The 17375-nt window shown below is 44.0% G+C and overlaps 1 protein-coding gene across 13 annotated transcripts in view; it reads left to right on the forward strand.

Moving 5' to 3' along the window:
- The window catches only part of tenm2a (teneurin transmembrane protein 2a), a 205347-nt gene that overhangs the window by 137229 nt on the left and 50743 nt on the right, over positions 1–17375 (forward strand). For 9 of the 13 annotated variants that reach the window (XM_032528708.1, XM_032528709.1, XM_032528713.1 and 6 more), the window contains 2 exons: positions 3742–3948; positions 11645–11876. In XM_032528708.1, the coding sequence (XP_032384599.1) occupies positions 3742–3948; positions 11645–11876 (439 nt within the window). The remainder of the gene's footprint in view (positions 1–3741; positions 3949–11644; positions 11877–17375) is intronic. The other 4 variants (XM_032528717.1, XM_032528718.1, XM_032528719.1 and 1 more) reach the window with 1 other exon arrangement.

A 17375-nucleotide genomic window follows, 5' to 3' on the forward strand; every position in this document is an offset into this window, starting at 1 on the left:
CATGATACACTTATTCTTCACACCAATCAACACTTGTGAAAGAACCGTAGATCTGGAGAGTGAGAGACGGGCACGGAGAGATGGATCGAGAGATGTGTGCAGATGGCCAGGGAGGCGGCGAAAAGCATGGCAACGAACAAAAATCGTCACAAGAAAAAGAAACCGCGTGAGCTCATCGCTAAGTCTTTGTTCTAATAACACAAAGCAATTTCCACTGACCTTTCTAGAAATGTAGCGGGCAGAAATGACTGAGTTAAGGATGTCCCACATCATAATTGCTAAGGAGATTAAAGTTCCCTTAATTGCTTTTGGCCAACTAGTGCAATTTTTCCTTTTTGTAATTAAAGTGATTTAAAATATTAATAACCACCCTGGCGCACACGTAACCTCGTTGTGTACTATAAAAAATATGCAACAGCAATCAAACAATCTCGAAGGTGTGCAGCTACGTACACACACACGCAACATTTTTCCCTTTGCTTGTTGTCAACAATAGCCTCATTATAGGTCTCGTGAAATATGCAAATAGCTAGATCCCTTCAATAGAAGTGAGTGATCGATTCATTTAGATCAATCCCTCTTTTTTTCTCTTTACCTCCTCATTACTTTTGTTCCTGTCCTCCATCTTCCACTGCTCAGGCCCCTCTTATTGCCTCCTCCCCTCCTAATTACCCTCCTCTATTGCTTTCTTCCCCGTTTTATTATTGCCAATAAGTTTTGTCATCTCATAGCTTCTGGTCTGTCCTGTTTTCTCCGTCCTCTGTGCCCCTCCATTCATTTCTCTTTTCCCTCTCTATTCCCCTGGTTACCCCCCTTGACCTCGTGCTTTCCCCCACCCCCCCCTCCATCCTCCGTTTCTCATGTCCCCCCCCCACCTCTCTCCTTTTCCCTCCTGTCGGCCACAGTGTTTGCTTTGCCATTGTCTATTTTTCTGTGTTTGCTCTGATGAGATTGGGTGGACACACACACACACACACACACACACACACACACACACACATACCTAAACACAAGACAAGGCTGGCATCTCTCTGGGGTGTAGTTAACGTGAGGCTGTGGATCGATCCTAGCTCTGGTTTCCATGACACAAAGCTCTAAGCTGGGGCAGTTTGGACGGCAGGACAGAGACATCACTCGGCCTCCATTTCTATCGAATATATCTCGATGAAGCCGCAATGGAACCTGGATCCAAACGGGTATTTCCATGATTGATGCGCTTCAGTTTTAGACAGCATAGATGGGAAAGCTAGCCAACAACTATATCCATCCACTTTGTTTCTAAAATGATGTCTACATTAATCCTCCCCCCCCTCCCTCCCTCCTTTACCCAGGTATGGTTTTCCTGATGCAAGCAATAATGCACCGTCGCCTAAAAAGAGCTCCCCATCTGTCATGGCCTTTACACATTTTGATTTCTATCAATACTTTGTGATGGGAAGGTGAACGCTGTCAAATTACTATCAAACCACTGTGTTCTGAAGAACTGCCTGTAAGAAAAGGAGAAGAAAGTACAAAAAGGAGTAGAATGATGAATGTTCAGCTATCTCGTCATTTTCTTCAAGGTCTCACAGCTTTTCTTTATTTCTCCTCCTCGGCTCCTGCCTGTTTTTGTTCCGTAGAAAAAGAAAAGGAAGTGTGATGAAAGAAGAGGTGACTTAGTTAAAGTATTAAGTGGTGAAAGAAAGCGTTGATGAAGTTTGTAAAGCTAAGGGCGAGCTAGCCTATTTTTTTCCTTCGCCCACTTACATTTTAGCTCTGAAGGATGAAGGTAAAGGCAATCAATAAGAAACAGAAAAACGCCTTTATTTGGAAAGCTGTTTAAAAAGGAAGAAAAAACATTGCTGCACCCGGGGGCTATCATTTTGAATGTGCAATCAGGAGAAAATAAGTGATTATCAGTGTGTCAAAGCGTCTTTGGTCGACTATCTAATTAGAAGTTGTAATAACCCGAGTCCTTCGGTGGATTGGCTGGACTCGGTGGCCTCATTCTTACCATGTTGTTGATTGATTGAGCTGCAAATACGGCAGACATAATTATTCTATATTTTGAGCCGTCTCTAAAGAGAAATTATTAGATCTGTCTTTGTCCTTGATTCCAAACCTTTGGAGAGTAGAGTGAATTCTCTCCATCCCTCTTCCTTCTCTCTGGTGTATGGGACAGCCTGATTGTGTCCACGCGTCCCATGGCTCCCACTATTTAAAGACTTGGCTGTTAACTTTCTTTTGTCTCCACCATGTAGAGGACAATCCTACGACGGATGTAGGCCCAGTGAAAATCCCATCCAACCGTTTGATTTAAAGCAAGACTATGTCAAATTTGAAAGAGAAAGGTTCTACCTCTTGCAAATGAAAAGTTGAGTTTAAGGGCTTTAATTGGTCTGGTATGCCCAGTAGCATATGGTTGCTAATGTTAGCAAACTTATGCCAGATACTACTGTTGAACTGACATGAATGAGTCAGTTCCCTGACTTTATGACTCTTATCCACCTTTAGAATTCAGTTCTATCATAGATCTCAACAACAGTAACATGGACTTGCTTTAATTAATACAGTGGTAAGATCAATGCAGCACAATGTGAAAATAATTAGTTCTTGGCAGTTGTATGGATGCAATAAAATGTTTTAAATGAATGTCCCTATATCAATTAGGTTAAAGGTGTGTGCATGGAAAGTGTGTTAAGTCTAAGCGAAAGTGAGCATAACTTTGTTATCGGGACTGAGCTCAGTGCATTTAAAATCTCTTAGTTGCTAATTAATGAGTAAATCTATCGTAAGAGTGAGTCTCTCCAGCCTCAGCGTGCTTCTGGGTTTGGACCCACCTGCTTTACGTTGCTATGACCAGGGGCCTGTTCCAAGCTAGTTCACTTCTGAGTTAACTGGATAACTTGGTCGAGTACAACCTGCAGCAGGTCTATCAAATAACACCATGTTCCAGATTATTAATGGTTGATTCACCCATTTGCAACATATACGTCTTTCAGTTCAGTTAACTATCAACCTCTCTGATGGAATCCCACTGGGAGACAACAGCCCAGCGTCCTTGTTCACCTTCTGTCAGCAGATGTCTACAACCATGAACCATGTAACGAAAAACTGACTGTAACAAGAAATAAACTGGAACACATTTAGAATGATTACAAATGTGAAATAGTTTATTATAAACTAAATCGTTTCAATGAAAACTGTTGCCGCTGATGTTCCAGTTTCTCCTGTTGACCTCCGTTATATTGGATGAATCTCAGAGACAAACGCTGGAAAAATAAAACCCAAACCATCAGAATCACAAAAGGGTTTATTGCCACAATAAGTTACACTTATGTGGAATTTAAACAACGTGTTAAGCATTTATTTGAAATAAGCAATAAATACAGAAAAATTATAAACATGCAAAATAACTTTTAAAAACAAAAAATATAGAAAATAAAAATAGGCTGAATGCCAGAATGTGCAAATAATATAAAGTATGTGCAATGGGCAGATGTGTAGTCCAGGATGAAGGTTACATGGCTATAGATACCAGAAGTATGAGACATGATGGAAATATGTAATTTGGGAAGGGGTTTTGCCTTTTACAAAGCAAAAAGATCCAGATATCCCAGTAAAGCTGCCTCAGAACAGGCCCCTGTATCACTGTCAGTCATTGCCATCTGTTTTGTCTAACGTTCCCCCCCCCCCCCCCCCCCCCCCCCCGCCCCTTCCCTCCCTCCTCTCCCCCTTTCTTTCTCTCCCTCCATCCTCCAGGTCGCCCACTCCCTCCAACCTCTTCCTCCTCCTTGCTCCCTCCGTCCCTTCCGTCCTCCTCGTCCGCTCCCCACCACCCCTCCCCCGGCCCGTCTCCACCGATCAGGGAATGCCAAGTGCCCCTCTTGGAGAAAAACTCCACCCACTCTCACCTGGAGCCCCACCCGGATGACTCATACTTGCTTCGGGCCCAGCCATCCTCCACGGGTAAGAGAGCTCACCTCATTCATGCACCCTTTTATCCTTTCATACATTTTATTTTTTTTACATCAACATGACATCCATCACCTGGGTCCCTGCATTATCTCATCATGTGTCCAGTTCCTGATCTGATTTAGTCGCTGCGCAGTAAAATGCCTGGCAATCCTTTCGCTTTGATTCAATGTCACATCTCGTTCTTTTGGCCATTTTGTTTCTGCCTCTTTGCATTCCACTGAAGTCAGCATTTGTTTGCAGGGCCCGGGAATCCAACCAAAGGGACTTTTCAATTATTGTGAACATTGTGTGCGATCATAAAATATGCAGTTAGAGATTTAAGATAGATATTGATCGTAATCATGGTCAATTACAGATGTTACGGTTTTATAAGCGGGGAAATAAATGCTTCGATTGATCATGCAAAGATGCATTCAAAATATATTCATATATCTCCAACAGGAAAAGATCACACAGCATATGTTTATGCATATGTTTTTATTTCTATTTTTGAAGAAGCATAATCAAGAAGAGAAAACACTCCCTGTTCCTAAACTTGACTTCTTTTGTGGCTCACATAACAATAATCACATTTTAAGCCGAAAATTGGTAATCTCTGAATGGATTGCATTTTAAATATAAGCCTCCCACCTTTGTCATCTATTGCCAGAAAACAATGATGCAAGTGAAAGCAAGCCTTCCACTCTGCAGAGCGCAGATTGGTTGCCAACGAGTAGGTGTGTTTGTACTTATTTTCCATATGACATTAATAATCCACCGGAAAGTGAAAGGTAAGGGGATCTAGTTAGTTTCCCCGGCAGTATGCTTTCTCTTTTATCACTGGACACTCTCTTGTTGGCTGTTACAGCCCTGTGTGCTTACATCAGCACCTCGCAAGTATTTTTCTCCTGCACACACAGAACACACACACACACAGAACACACAACACGCACATCTGCAGTGATGAGTTTTTTCATCAGCACACACATTTATTCTCAACAATTAGCTACTGTGGGCCAACTGTGTCTGTCTCTCTGTCCCTCTCTGCATCTCTTTCCCGCTCACTCCCCTGTTTCTCCGTTCCTCTGTGCATCTGCACTTGTAATCAGCAGATATATTTAGCAGAGGCCTGATGGGAGGAAAGGGATGGGGGGTGCGGGCAGAGAAGTCGTAATGTGATTTTTGGTGGAATACAATCTATTGTTAATGGCGTTAGGCTCTCCTTTGATCCTGTATAAATCTTCATTAGGGAAGGCCCGGGTCCCAGGTTCAAGAGCAACGTGATTAGGAGGCTTTTAAAATGACGTTACATCAGCCTTCTAATTGGTTTACTGTTTGCTGGGGCAACATCAATCATTAGCCCAGTAACCGCACAGCAAATAAATTCACTCTGCCACTGACACCCTAATGGCAGACACTGGCAAAGAGGGAGAGTGAGGCTCACAGGCACACACTCTCTTTCTCTCATTCTTGTTCACACACACCCACACTTTCTGTTCTGGGGCTTCTTTTCAGTCTCTGTTGAGCATGTATACACAGAGACGGCGAGCAGGAGAAACAAAGAAAATAAAAAATGACGGAGAAGCAGGGAAAAGAGGCGCAAAGAGGCAAAATAGGAGCAGAGATAGCAAAAGCCAAACTTTGACTTTTGAAGTTGTTTAATGAGATGTCTTGCATGTATAAAATCAAAAAAGGGAGAAAGAGAGAGAAAAATATCCAGAGAGCACCAGTAAAAATAGATGGAGAAAACGACTGAAAGGGAGGCAGAAAGCAAGAGACTTGCAGAGTCAAAGAGAAAAAAGGGGAAATGTGAATAAAAAGGGGTAAGCTGATGAGAGCTTAGAGGGTGAAAGGGACATATTTGGATGGAAGGAGAACAACATTGAAATGAAATTGCAAATTGCCACATTTTCCCAGCCAGGACTGCTGATCTAATGGGTGCAGAGAGAGTCCTTGGCTTTGGGCGTCCATTAAAATCGACCTAAATGAGTTTAGAGTGGCAGTCTGGCACTGCATAAACACACCCTGGCATGTAGGAAGTCACAGGAACGGCTGCAAGGAAATAAAACACCTATAACCGGCGACTGTTTATGCATGTGCTTGTGTGAGTCTATGTCTGTCTGTGTGTGTTTTGTGTGGTCCTGTAGAGAGTGGACGCTGGGCAGGAAATGAGCCTTACCAAGCCAGGCAGAAACTGACCACAGCGAGATAATCCTCAGGAAGCTGCATGCTGTTTGTTTGTATGTGTGTGTTTGCATGCATGTGTGTGTGTTCCTGTAAAGTAGTCCGCCATTACCTAAGCTAACAGGTGGACAGACATGACTTGTGTTCCTAGTGAAGCATGACAGGTGAATGGGAACGGAACGGTGTTGCAGGGGATTGGCTGGGAATTGGGTCTGCGAGTGTTTATGTGGGAATATTGTCTGGCTCAGAGCACCTGTCTGGGAACACTCCCCCTGAACGCTGGGAGAGCGAAGACGGCCAAACGGAGCGTAGCAGATCGCTCCTGGAAAGAGCTAGCGTTAGCGTTGTCTCTGGCCATTCATTATGCATGGGGAGTGCTAAGCTATTTTTAGCCCGAGCATCTTCTAAAGTGGCTAGCTATCCTCTGCCAGGGAAGCCACCTCAAGTCACTGCTGAAGCAATGAATGTTTAATGGCTTTGTTGAAACAAATCTACAGAAACAAAGGGACATCAGAGATGCATTGCCTTCTTCTGCACTAATGTTTTTCTTCCTAATGGTGCTTATGTAAGGGTGACATTTGCGTAACAGTGGGATGATTGTGTGTGTGCAGTTATATGCGCGCGTGTGTGTGTGTGTGTGTGTGTGTGTGTGTGTGTGTGTGTGTGTGTGTGTGTGTGTGTGTGTGTGTGTGTGTGTGTGTGTGTGTGTGTGTGTGTGTGTGTGTGTGTACATTTCTGCTCACGGAGACTGTTTGTTTTTGGCTGAATTTGATGACTCTTCTCTAGCGGATTATTGCCTCCTAATTAGACAGAGATGACTAGCCAAGGCAGAGGCGGTGTGTTGTGTGTGTGTGTGTGTGTGTTTGTGTGTGTGTGTGTGTTGGTTGTCTTTAACTTTATCCCTTGTATTGTGCCTGTATGTGTTTGTATGTACGCCTGTGTGTAATAAAGCCTACGGTATGTGCAAATGAAGCCCCTTTTGTCAGCATGCGTGTGTTTCTGAATGCGTGCCTATAGTTTCACCTCAAGCTCTCCTTCCATTGTGCTCAGCCTCCAAGCTCTGAGAAGAATGACAAATGAGGAGCATGTGACATTCTGAGACAGAGGACATATGAAGCACCAGCACATGGGAATATACCACCTTAAAACACAGGGAGCATAGCAATTAGCTTGGAGAGGAGGTGCATTAAAAACAATGGAGGGTGTCACAGTGTTAAAAAAAAGAAAAGAAAAAGGGATAGGAAGAGTGGAGATATGGGGCGTGAAATAAAGAGATGGAGAGACAGAGGGAGTGGGAAGGACAGAGGGAGGGTAGGGAGCTGAGCCCTGCAATGATCCCTTTTTAACTGCTGAATGGGCATTTCTACCCTGCAAACACACACACACACACACACACACACACACACACACACACACTCACCAGCACGACCCATGGATGCACATCTTGCCCTGTGACTTTTCTCTGTTAACCACAGAAAATGTCAATAAACAGTTTGCCCATCCAGGGCTGCAAAACAAACTGCCTTGGTTGGTTCCTGCTGCCAGCTGGCCACAACACACACACACACACACACACACACACACACACACAGACACACACACACACACACACACACAGACACACACACACACAGACACACACACACTGTGAGATTAATATGGTGTGGCGAGCCCCTGCCTCTCACTGATGTGTGTGTGTGTGCAGTGTGCTTTACAGGGGAGGCAGGTTAGCAGACAGGCTAATGCCACTCTGCTGAATGAGGCTCCTTTGAATTGGCGAGCATAATGAACTTCCAGGGATTAGCCCGAGCCAAACCCACCAGCTTACAGCTATAGTCCCCTCTCTCCAGTCGCAGGGGACCTCGGACAGAATAAAGTGGGTCAGGCTTCAACAGCAGTCAGAAGGGCTCTGAGCTTCTCCACAAAGAGTGGCCGTGAAAGCAAAACAGAGAGCTTGTTGAGAAAATCTTTTCACAATCGCTGTTTACTCACACTGGCGAGTGAAAGAGAGAGGAAAGAAAGGAGGAAAAGATAAAGTGGAATAAAATGTGATCTGCTTGGCTGCTCCCTAATTGCTCTATATCCTCACCGCATGTTTTTTTCTTTTATCAGACTGGGTTCCTGGTAAAACGGTTGTTCCTATTAGCCTACCTGCGGGTTGTACTTCAGCAACCGGACAAGTCCCCTATCTTAATTTATTGGACCCATTTACCTCCAGCCTACTCGGTACTGTGCTCTGTTGGAACTCTGTTCCAATGGTTGGTCATATTTGTGTTTCTGGGGCCCAAATAATCTGCGCTTTTCTCCAGTCTTCTTTTTCAGCTCTCTGCGTGTATGAAAGAAAAAAACACAGCCCTGTTCCACGGCCTTGCTGTTCAGACAGTCCCCACCCCAAAAGGATTATTTTTATGGATTTGAAGTCGACATGAAAATGAATTTCTTTGACATAACGCTCCTGTGCTGTAGCAGAAAAAAGAAAGCAATTTGTCTCTGATCATAAATATTTTGCAGCATACCAGAGAGCCTTTTATTTATTCAGCTCCTACTAAAGGCTGTGTGAAGAATACGTTTTTTTTATTTTGTACAGCTGTGTGTTTGTATAATAACAACAGTTACACAACATTAGTAATGAGTCATTTATACAATTGATTCTGCAAATATTGATATAACGCAGAATAAAAGAAAAAAATTGCTTTCTATAATGCAGCAGTTCACTTCAGTTAACCTGCCAGTACATGACAATCCTTGCAGCCACAGGAGGCTACAAAAAGAGCAAAAGCATAAAATTACAAGCTGTACTTTTCTCAGCATTTATTTGTTTCTGACATTATCTTGAGAGATGTAATAGAATTTGCAGCTGTATGATAGATAATTGCATTTCCATCTCTTTGTTTGAAGGCAAATGTTAAAATATTTATTCCAAAATGTGCTAGTTGTGAGTTTCTGCAACAGTGGAGGATATGACTCCCTCTGAAACCATGTAGTGGCTGGACTGTTGAACAATACACACACACACACACACACACATAAACAAACACACACACCTATGCATGTAGACATACCCACACAATTGAAGATACTTGCACACACATTCAGAGTTTCATAGAAAATGAAGGCTAAAAAAATCATGTATTCCTCTTCCATACAAGGTGTGTCATATATTATTCATCCAAATTTGACTGGAAAAACTGTTTAATATTTATAGCAGGAAAGTGAACAAAGGCGAAGCGCATGCTTTTTTTTTAACGCAGATTTAAACATGGGAGACAGTGGGGGGGGGGGGCAGTGCCTCCTTCTATTTTTCTATCACTCAGACTGTGTATCCATGTCTGCATGTGTGTGCGCAGGCTTACTTTTTTTTTCTCATTGTATGCGTCTGTATTGTGTGTATTGTGGCTGGGCTTAGATACAAATGTATGCTGATAGAGTGTACTAGGATGCTATTTCACATTTATAGGGGCATTGCGGAGAGGAGAAGTCGAGTCAAATGTATTTATAAAGTGCTTTTAACAAACAAGATTTATCTCAAAGTGCTTTACATCTCTGCAAAGGACACAAACAAAATGCAAATAAAAGCAAGATGAAAGACAGGGAACAACCCTTAAGAGGCTGTATAGGGAGGAGGAGGAGGAGGAGGAGGAGGAGGAGGAGGAGGAGGAGGAGGAGGAGGAGGAGGAGGAGGGGGAGGAGAGTACGAGCGATAAAACTCTGCATACCTTAATATCAATTTCCACTCTGCGTGAATGATGCAAGAGTTTGACTTTTACTGCATAACTTTACATTATAACTGCGTGTATGTTTGCATATGCGAGACAGCACACATGTACTGTATGTGTGTCTCTTTCTCCCTAGAGCATCTTTGCATGTGCAGACAGATGTTTTGTGTCCCTCCCGTGAAGCAGAGGTCAGGCCCCTCCTCCTTTCTCTTGTCTCCTTCTGCTCTTCTCTCCTTTCGCAAGCATCTGTTCTTCAGTGCCATGTGGGGGACACCTGCGTCCCAGTGGCGGCACGGAAGCAGTCAGGTTACTTTACAAACTGGTCGCCATTACAGCTTCCTGCCCCCCGTTTGCTCTAAACATCCATCTAGGGGAATGGAAATGGGGAAGAGGGAGAAAGTTGGCATGCAAGGAGACATAATGCTATAAATACACCTTATTCCTAGATGTATTTGCATGCCATGGTTGCTGTTTGTGCATCTATGTTCTGTTTTGGCTTAGTGTAAAGTTGCTATCATTCATGCCTCTTAGAAATCTCCTGACCCACAAATATCAAAGGAGAAACGCAGACAGGAGAGCGCAACACATCCAGCCGTCGCTCTTCCTTTCTCATCTAATTCACGAGGAGATGAGAAATGGAGGAGGGCAAGTGTGATCGCGCAGCTTGACAAAGCAGTCACTGCTGTTGCTTTAACCCCACACATATGTGCACATATGGGCGCTTGCTTCTACCTTTTGATCAGCCATGGAAGGCAACGTGCAAACAAACAGAATCGTTACAATGTATTTCACGCTTGACGTGTAAAATAAGGATGAAAGCGCGCTGTGTAGGGTTGATAAAAGCCGGTATTCAAAGCCAAACCACTTTGTGCTGTGCACTGACTCCAACATTTCAGTTCAGACCACATTATAATAAAGGTGTGGACGGTTTATTGTTACATGTGAAGTGCTTTTTTACTTCTTTTTGATTAGCTGTGCTCTAAGTACATGCACATGTCAGTGTGTCAACAAAAGCATGCTAATTCACAAGAATTGATGCAACCGGGTCTTTAATACTGTATAGTATGAGGTGTGTTGTTTTTTTCCTGTACAAACCCAGACACACACACACACACACACACACACACACACACACACACACACTAGACAAAGGGCTCAAATCCTCGACTGAGAAAGAGGGAGACGGAGATAGAAAGGTGATGTGTGAATGGGTGTTCTTGTCTGAGTCATCCGGGTTTGTTTTTCAGCTCTCTCACTCAACAGTCCATTAGCTCAGAGTTGGAAGGGCTTGTATTGGATTCTAGCTGACATGTTCCCCCAAGTCTGAGAGCAAGAGAACAGGGCACACGCTGTGCGGATTGCTCTAATACTGTTCACTCACACACACACACACACACACTTTCTCTCAGTTGTGAAAAAGAAATCAAGAACGAAAGAGTGAAAGTGAGAGAGTGGAAGAATTGGCTAAAAATAGGATGGACAAGTTGTAGAAAAATGTAAAATCTAAACGTGAAAACTAGATTATCAAATGTCATGTATCTGTTTAGCTGGAATTTCCTGCTTAAATAAATTATCGACCATTTGGAAAATATGACACCTACTCTGACAAAATGATTGCCGACATAAAAGTAGCGCATAATGGAATGTTAATGAAGTTATTTGATAGCTGAAATGGTTTTCTTTTTTTTGGCGTACTGAGAAATAAACACTAAATATCAAATAACATTTCTGTACTGCATTCATAGCATCTTGGAATCCAATCCTGGATTTCCTTTACTTAAATTCTTCTCCTTCTTGTCTGCTTCCAGGGGCGGCCAACCACCACAGTCAGTCCACACTACGGCCTCCACTGCCCCCTCCGCACAACCACCACACCTTATCCCACCAGTCTGCCAACAGCCTGAACAGAAACACACTGAGAGGGGGGCGCAACCCAATTCACGCCCCCGCTCCGGGCACTGGAGACGGGCCGACTACCCCAGAGTCGGTCCAGCTGCAAGACAGCTGGGTTCTCAACAGTAACGTCCCGCTGGAGACCAGGTCAGAGAAGATATTATTTTCCTTTTACTGTTCTTCTGTTTTTCCAGTTGACATGTTTACATGATGCTGTTATCTAGAGTCACTTACAGTAAGCACAGCAGTGGAATGAGCAATTAATAGTGAGGAACGAATGGTCAGAGCCACGCTTCATCAACATTCCTGTGAGTGTCGGAGAGAAATGCTCGGAGAGATAATAAAAGCTGAGGAGAAAATAACCTGCTACGTAACTGTTTACTCACTCAGGCAAGCATTGTGTTTGTCACAATTAAAATGTTAGGAGTAGAAACTCACAGAAAGGAATGACATGTTCTTAGAGGCCTTGGAACAAATCCCTGTCGGGCCAGTGTATACCAGCAGAAGACCGACTTAATGCCTGGTCACACCAGGAAGAGTCCTGTGTGATGCCCTTGGTAACATGGTGAGTATTACTGGGGTTAGTTCCAGTTTGCATCTTTACTGTACGTACACACCGTTGCCGACTTGAACTTCTAAAGTTACCGGAAGTCATTCATTTTCAGTGGTTAACTTCTCTCAGCTGCAAGGAGGAAAATCTGTCCGCGTCAATCAGAAAGTTGAAATTTTCTCTTAATGCCTGTCTCACGACTAACTGCAAACCATGCCTGTTATGGAGCAGTTTATACTCTGGTAGAGCAGGGTTTTATAAGAGTTCTGCCCACATGAATGCTCCAGTTTGGGCTTTACAGCTCTAATTTACTTCAAAGGTCAGCTGTTAAAAAGATTTGCAATTAGTAAACATTTTCTGACTTCGACGCTCACACAGTGAGGTGCAGGGACCAGTGTGAGCTTCAATGCAAGTCCGTCAAAATTAAAATCTCTTGCACTACTCTACTATGGTACACCACGATCTATTCACCAAATATGAATAACAAATCAGGCCAGATAACCGAAAAAAACGTTTTAATGGACTTGCAATTTGAGTGTCAAAGTTAACCACAGTTGAACTCTACAGTGTGTCCAAGCTCCGCACGATTTACGCAAATTCACTTATCATGCAGACTCCATTAGAATTACCAAATATAATCTATTGTATTTTGAAATGTTACTCTTAACACCCACCCACAATGAGTGCATTGTTCTGATTTGCTCTGTTGCGGTAGTCATCCAGGGCAGTGATACGTAGCATGAAAGTCCAGAGATCAGGACTAAGGGCAAAGGTAGAAGAATTGAACTTTAAACCACTCAACTGATTTGTCTCAAAAAAAGACCAACATATTTTTGGCACATAGTATCATTTGTTATTAATTCATCTGATGGATAAAAGGTACACATTTAAGTTCAGGGAGCAAATACAACCCAACAGAATATTATGTACAGTGTGTCAGTACTCCCCTCCGTTATTCTAGGCCAATATATGAACCACCTAAACAAAAGGAAAATTGCTCTTGGCCTCTGTTTCACAAAAGTGTGCTTCTCGAATGCATTCTCTGCTTTATCTGCTGGTGCAACACATACAGAAAGCTGCTATGTGTCAAAGCTATTATGCGTGCACCCTGAAGTGAGGGGAGCAGGAAATACAAACCATTTCACACACCCTACACATGCACTTTTGCCAATATACAAAGAACACTTACCAGGCAAACAGAGCATTCATGCAGGGTATTACTATTCATGAGGCTTGCAGTGAGATGGACATTGCCTACATGCTTGCTAGCATGCGCGCGCTCGCTCTCTGAGCATTTACTCAGCAAGCTGTAGTTGTGTTTCTCCTGCTGGGTGCTGGGGCTTCCATCTGATGGTCTCGGATAAGCGCCCCAGAGTGCCGGCCCTGTGCAGTATTTATGAGGCCCGGCCATGTTTAATTCAGCCCCACTGGTCTCAGGTCTGTGCTCACCCTGTGCTGATGCATCACGTCGGTATGCATGATGGAGAAGAAGAAGAAGTGTGGTGTTGAACCAGAATAAATAGAAGTTATTTCCAGTTGCAATTCATTATCTAGACCTGTGTTGCCATGGTGATGTGCATGCCATAACATGTTATTTCTGTTGCTGCAAATGATGCGTGATCTTTGGTGAGGGTTTAGGTTATAAAAATAAAGTTATAAATCCTCTTTTAACAGACGCTGTTGTGATTGCCATCTTTACAGTTTTAAGCCAAGCGACGCACACGCTGTTGAGCTCTCTGCGATGCCAGTGTGTGGTCGTGTTCAGGTGGTGGGGTTGGGCATGGCTCAGTGCCTGTCACAGTAAATGGAGCCCAGAGCGGCCGACAGAGTTTCCAGCTCCACCCTCAAGCCCAGATTGGGCCCTCCTTTCTGGTTCTGGCGATGGCAGAGGCTGGGTGGGCTGGCTGGAGCTTGAGACTGGGTCAGAGCCAGCCAAGCAGAGCCAGAGAGTCACACCATCCCCGCGCTGGCAGAGCCCATCCTCCATCTCGTAATAACCAGCAGCTTGGCGATGATGAGCACACGCGCACCTGTGAGGGAGGGGGCACGTGATTGTGCATGTTTGCATCCGAGCATGTGTGTTTACTTTGACCGCGCCTGCTCCGAACTCTGTAATCATATGTAAATTTTGGCATTTGTTGTCCGCTCGTTATAGTAAATGTGTGTGTGCTTGTGTGTGTGTTTTGGCTTGACCCGACAGTGTGACAGTGCTGAAAGAATGAAGATTGATCACCTAAGAACACCCCAGGGCGTGGATGACTGGCAGAGAAAGAGAGAGAGAGGAATAGATGAGGAGGAGGAGGGGGTGAAATAGCACAGAAATATAAGTCCAGAGAGCGAGAAAGGGGGGAAATGGAAAGGAATGGTTTACGGTAGTGGAGGGAGAGATAAATCGAGAGGGAGAGAAATGGAGAGAGGTGGTGATTGAAGGAGATTGTTTTGGGGAGTGTGTGTGAGAGAAGATAGAAAGGCAGAGGAAGGAGATTGGGGCCCGTAGAACATGGATACATTTACCAGTGTGATATAAATGACTAGAGATGGCTAGGGCGCGCGTGTGTGTGTGTGTGTGTGTGTGTGTGTGTGTGTGTGTGTGTGTGTGTGGGCGCGCGTGTGTGCGCGCGTGTTGTGTGTGTGTTTTTGTGTGTGTGTGTGTGGCGTGCGTGTGTGTGTTTAAATATGTGTATGTGTGTGCATGCAATTGCACGACTATGTGCATTTGTTGCAGCATTTTGTGAGAAAGCACCTGATTTCCAATCGGTCCCTTGGAGCCTCTTGGCTAGCTTATGCCGGTTTCAATCTCTCCCCGTGATCTCAGGACATTCCCCTGCACCCCCTGCTCCCTCCTCTCTGGGCCACAGCTCTAGGGGAGGAATAAGATCGCTGAGAGGGTTGCAGCATCTCAATTTATCTTGAAGCAGCAGCGGAGGGGGGGGGGGGGGGGGGGGGTATAGGTTACTTTCAAATGCATTACTGCAGGGACAGATTCAAAGATGCTACCTGTGGGAACAACAGGAGGTGGATTCATGCCCATATGCATATGAGACCCACATAATACAATGCCAGGTTTATTAATGATTTGATATTGTATAATGCTGTATACTGTAAACATTGGATCTAATATTATTACGCAGTGCCACTACCCTAACAAAATTTAGCTATTTTTATAAATACACTTTTTGCACTTATTTCAAGAATTAATTTCCAAGTGTAATAAAACTTTCTCTAGCTTTTGGTATCAGCACCAGCAGCAGTTGAGAAAACGGTGGGATGTAGAGGCTGTTCTGCAGCGTTTGATCATTTCACATGACCTCCGTCAGAAGACGGAGCCCATGTCCAGCACAGCTACTTCATCAACCTTGAGATAGACACGTTTGTCTGCTTTTTAAATGTAACCACTGCTGCAGTACCGACTCTGTTCCTTTTTATGAATTCATATCGGAGGAGCTAGTATAGCACAGAACCACACCCCGTGACTCACTCCACACAACGTTGGTTGGGTTTTAATGTGTACAGCAGTCCAAAATCCCTGAAACACAGCAAAGAATCCCAGAGTTTTAACCCCCCCACTTCCCGTCAAAGCCATTGATGATGCATGTCCAGCAGAACTTCAAAATAACTTCAGCTCAAAGCAGATTCTGTTGGGTCCCGATGGTGAGCTAACTTAAGCCTACATCACAACATTCTGCTTTGATTAATTACTCACTATGATCAATCGATCAATCACTCGCTGGGTTTAATCAGACAGATCCTGACGCATCCTGTCTAGTCGATCGCCTCACTCATTAGGTATGCGGCCTTTACCACTGCTCATTTACCCTGAAGCTTAACAAGCCTAAAATTACATTTCATAAACATTTCATAAATCATCAGATGATAGCAGAGGTAGTGTGTATTTCAGGTGATGTGAGACACCTGAAATAGATAATACCCCAACACAGCAGGAAAACAAAGTGTCACTTAGTTGCACTGTTCCTTTATGTAATGCAAAGGAATTCTTAATAACCTCTCTGGATAGTGGAATACTAGATGATGCTCTGTATATTTTTTTCTTTTTACATATATCACTCAGCCTCAGAATGTCCTCCATCAAAGCAACGCTCAAACGGATGCCCAAATACCGCGTCCATCTGCCGGTTGTTGTTTCCTACAATTGTAGTTGGGAGCAAGTCTCATGACGCCATGCTTGAGCTTCCACCACTCCCGGGCCTTTTGTTTCATTCTCAGATCTGACCGTTTTTCAGCCACCCCATACCGAGTCGACCTCCGCTAATTGTTCTCTACCTCTGATGATTCTTCTCAGAGTGCTATCATAAGCAGCCACATGTTTGTGAGAGCTGAGAAAATGAAAAGCGTGCGTGAAAGCATGTGTGTTTGTTCGCTCAAGGGGAATGCGAGCTTTGACTTCCTGCTAATTACCCAGCATGCTCTCTGTTCTGTGGTTAATTGTCCAGGGCCTCTTTTCTCTCATTGGGGAGCAGGGTTGGAATGGAGTGAAAACACATCCTCCCTTTTTCCCTGTCTGTCTATACAGCCTCCCTCTCCATCCTCCACCCTTCTCTTATGTCACTTTTTGCTCCACGTGGATGCAAATTAAATGTTTAGGAGCATGTACAGGCCAATCTCATGAAAGAAAAACCCACATGAATTTTTATTGTTATGCGTGGGTGGGTGCCTATGCCTGAGCCTGTGCAAATGTGTGTCAGTGTGTGAGTCATGGATGTGTGGTCTGCATGTATGTGTGTGTGTGTCTGTGTGTTGCATGTGTAAGACAGGATGCATGACAGCAAGGTAGCAATGGGTACACTAGAGGGGAGGGATGGCTCTGTCAGCTCTCTCTAATTATGTGTGACGTTTCCATGCTGGACCACTGTCAAAAATCGACACAATATTCACATACAAATTTACAGACACACATACAAGCAAACACACACCCCGCCTAATGATACAGTATTGTGATTGCCGGCTGCCTGCTATGATAGAAACCCTCCATAGTCCTCCGCAACATAAATCAATGTCAATTACCTCCCCAGAGCACATTAGACACTTTCCATTCCTACTCGTAATTAGTGTTGCCCACAGACATATTCCCATCCCAC

This window comes from Etheostoma spectabile, chromosome 10 (assembly GCF_008692095.1).
Source record: "Etheostoma spectabile isolate EspeVRDwgs_2016 chromosome 10, UIUC_Espe_1.0, whole genome shotgun sequence".
Classification (NCBI taxonomy): domain Eukaryota; kingdom Metazoa; phylum Chordata; class Actinopteri; order Perciformes; family Percidae; genus Etheostoma; species Etheostoma spectabile.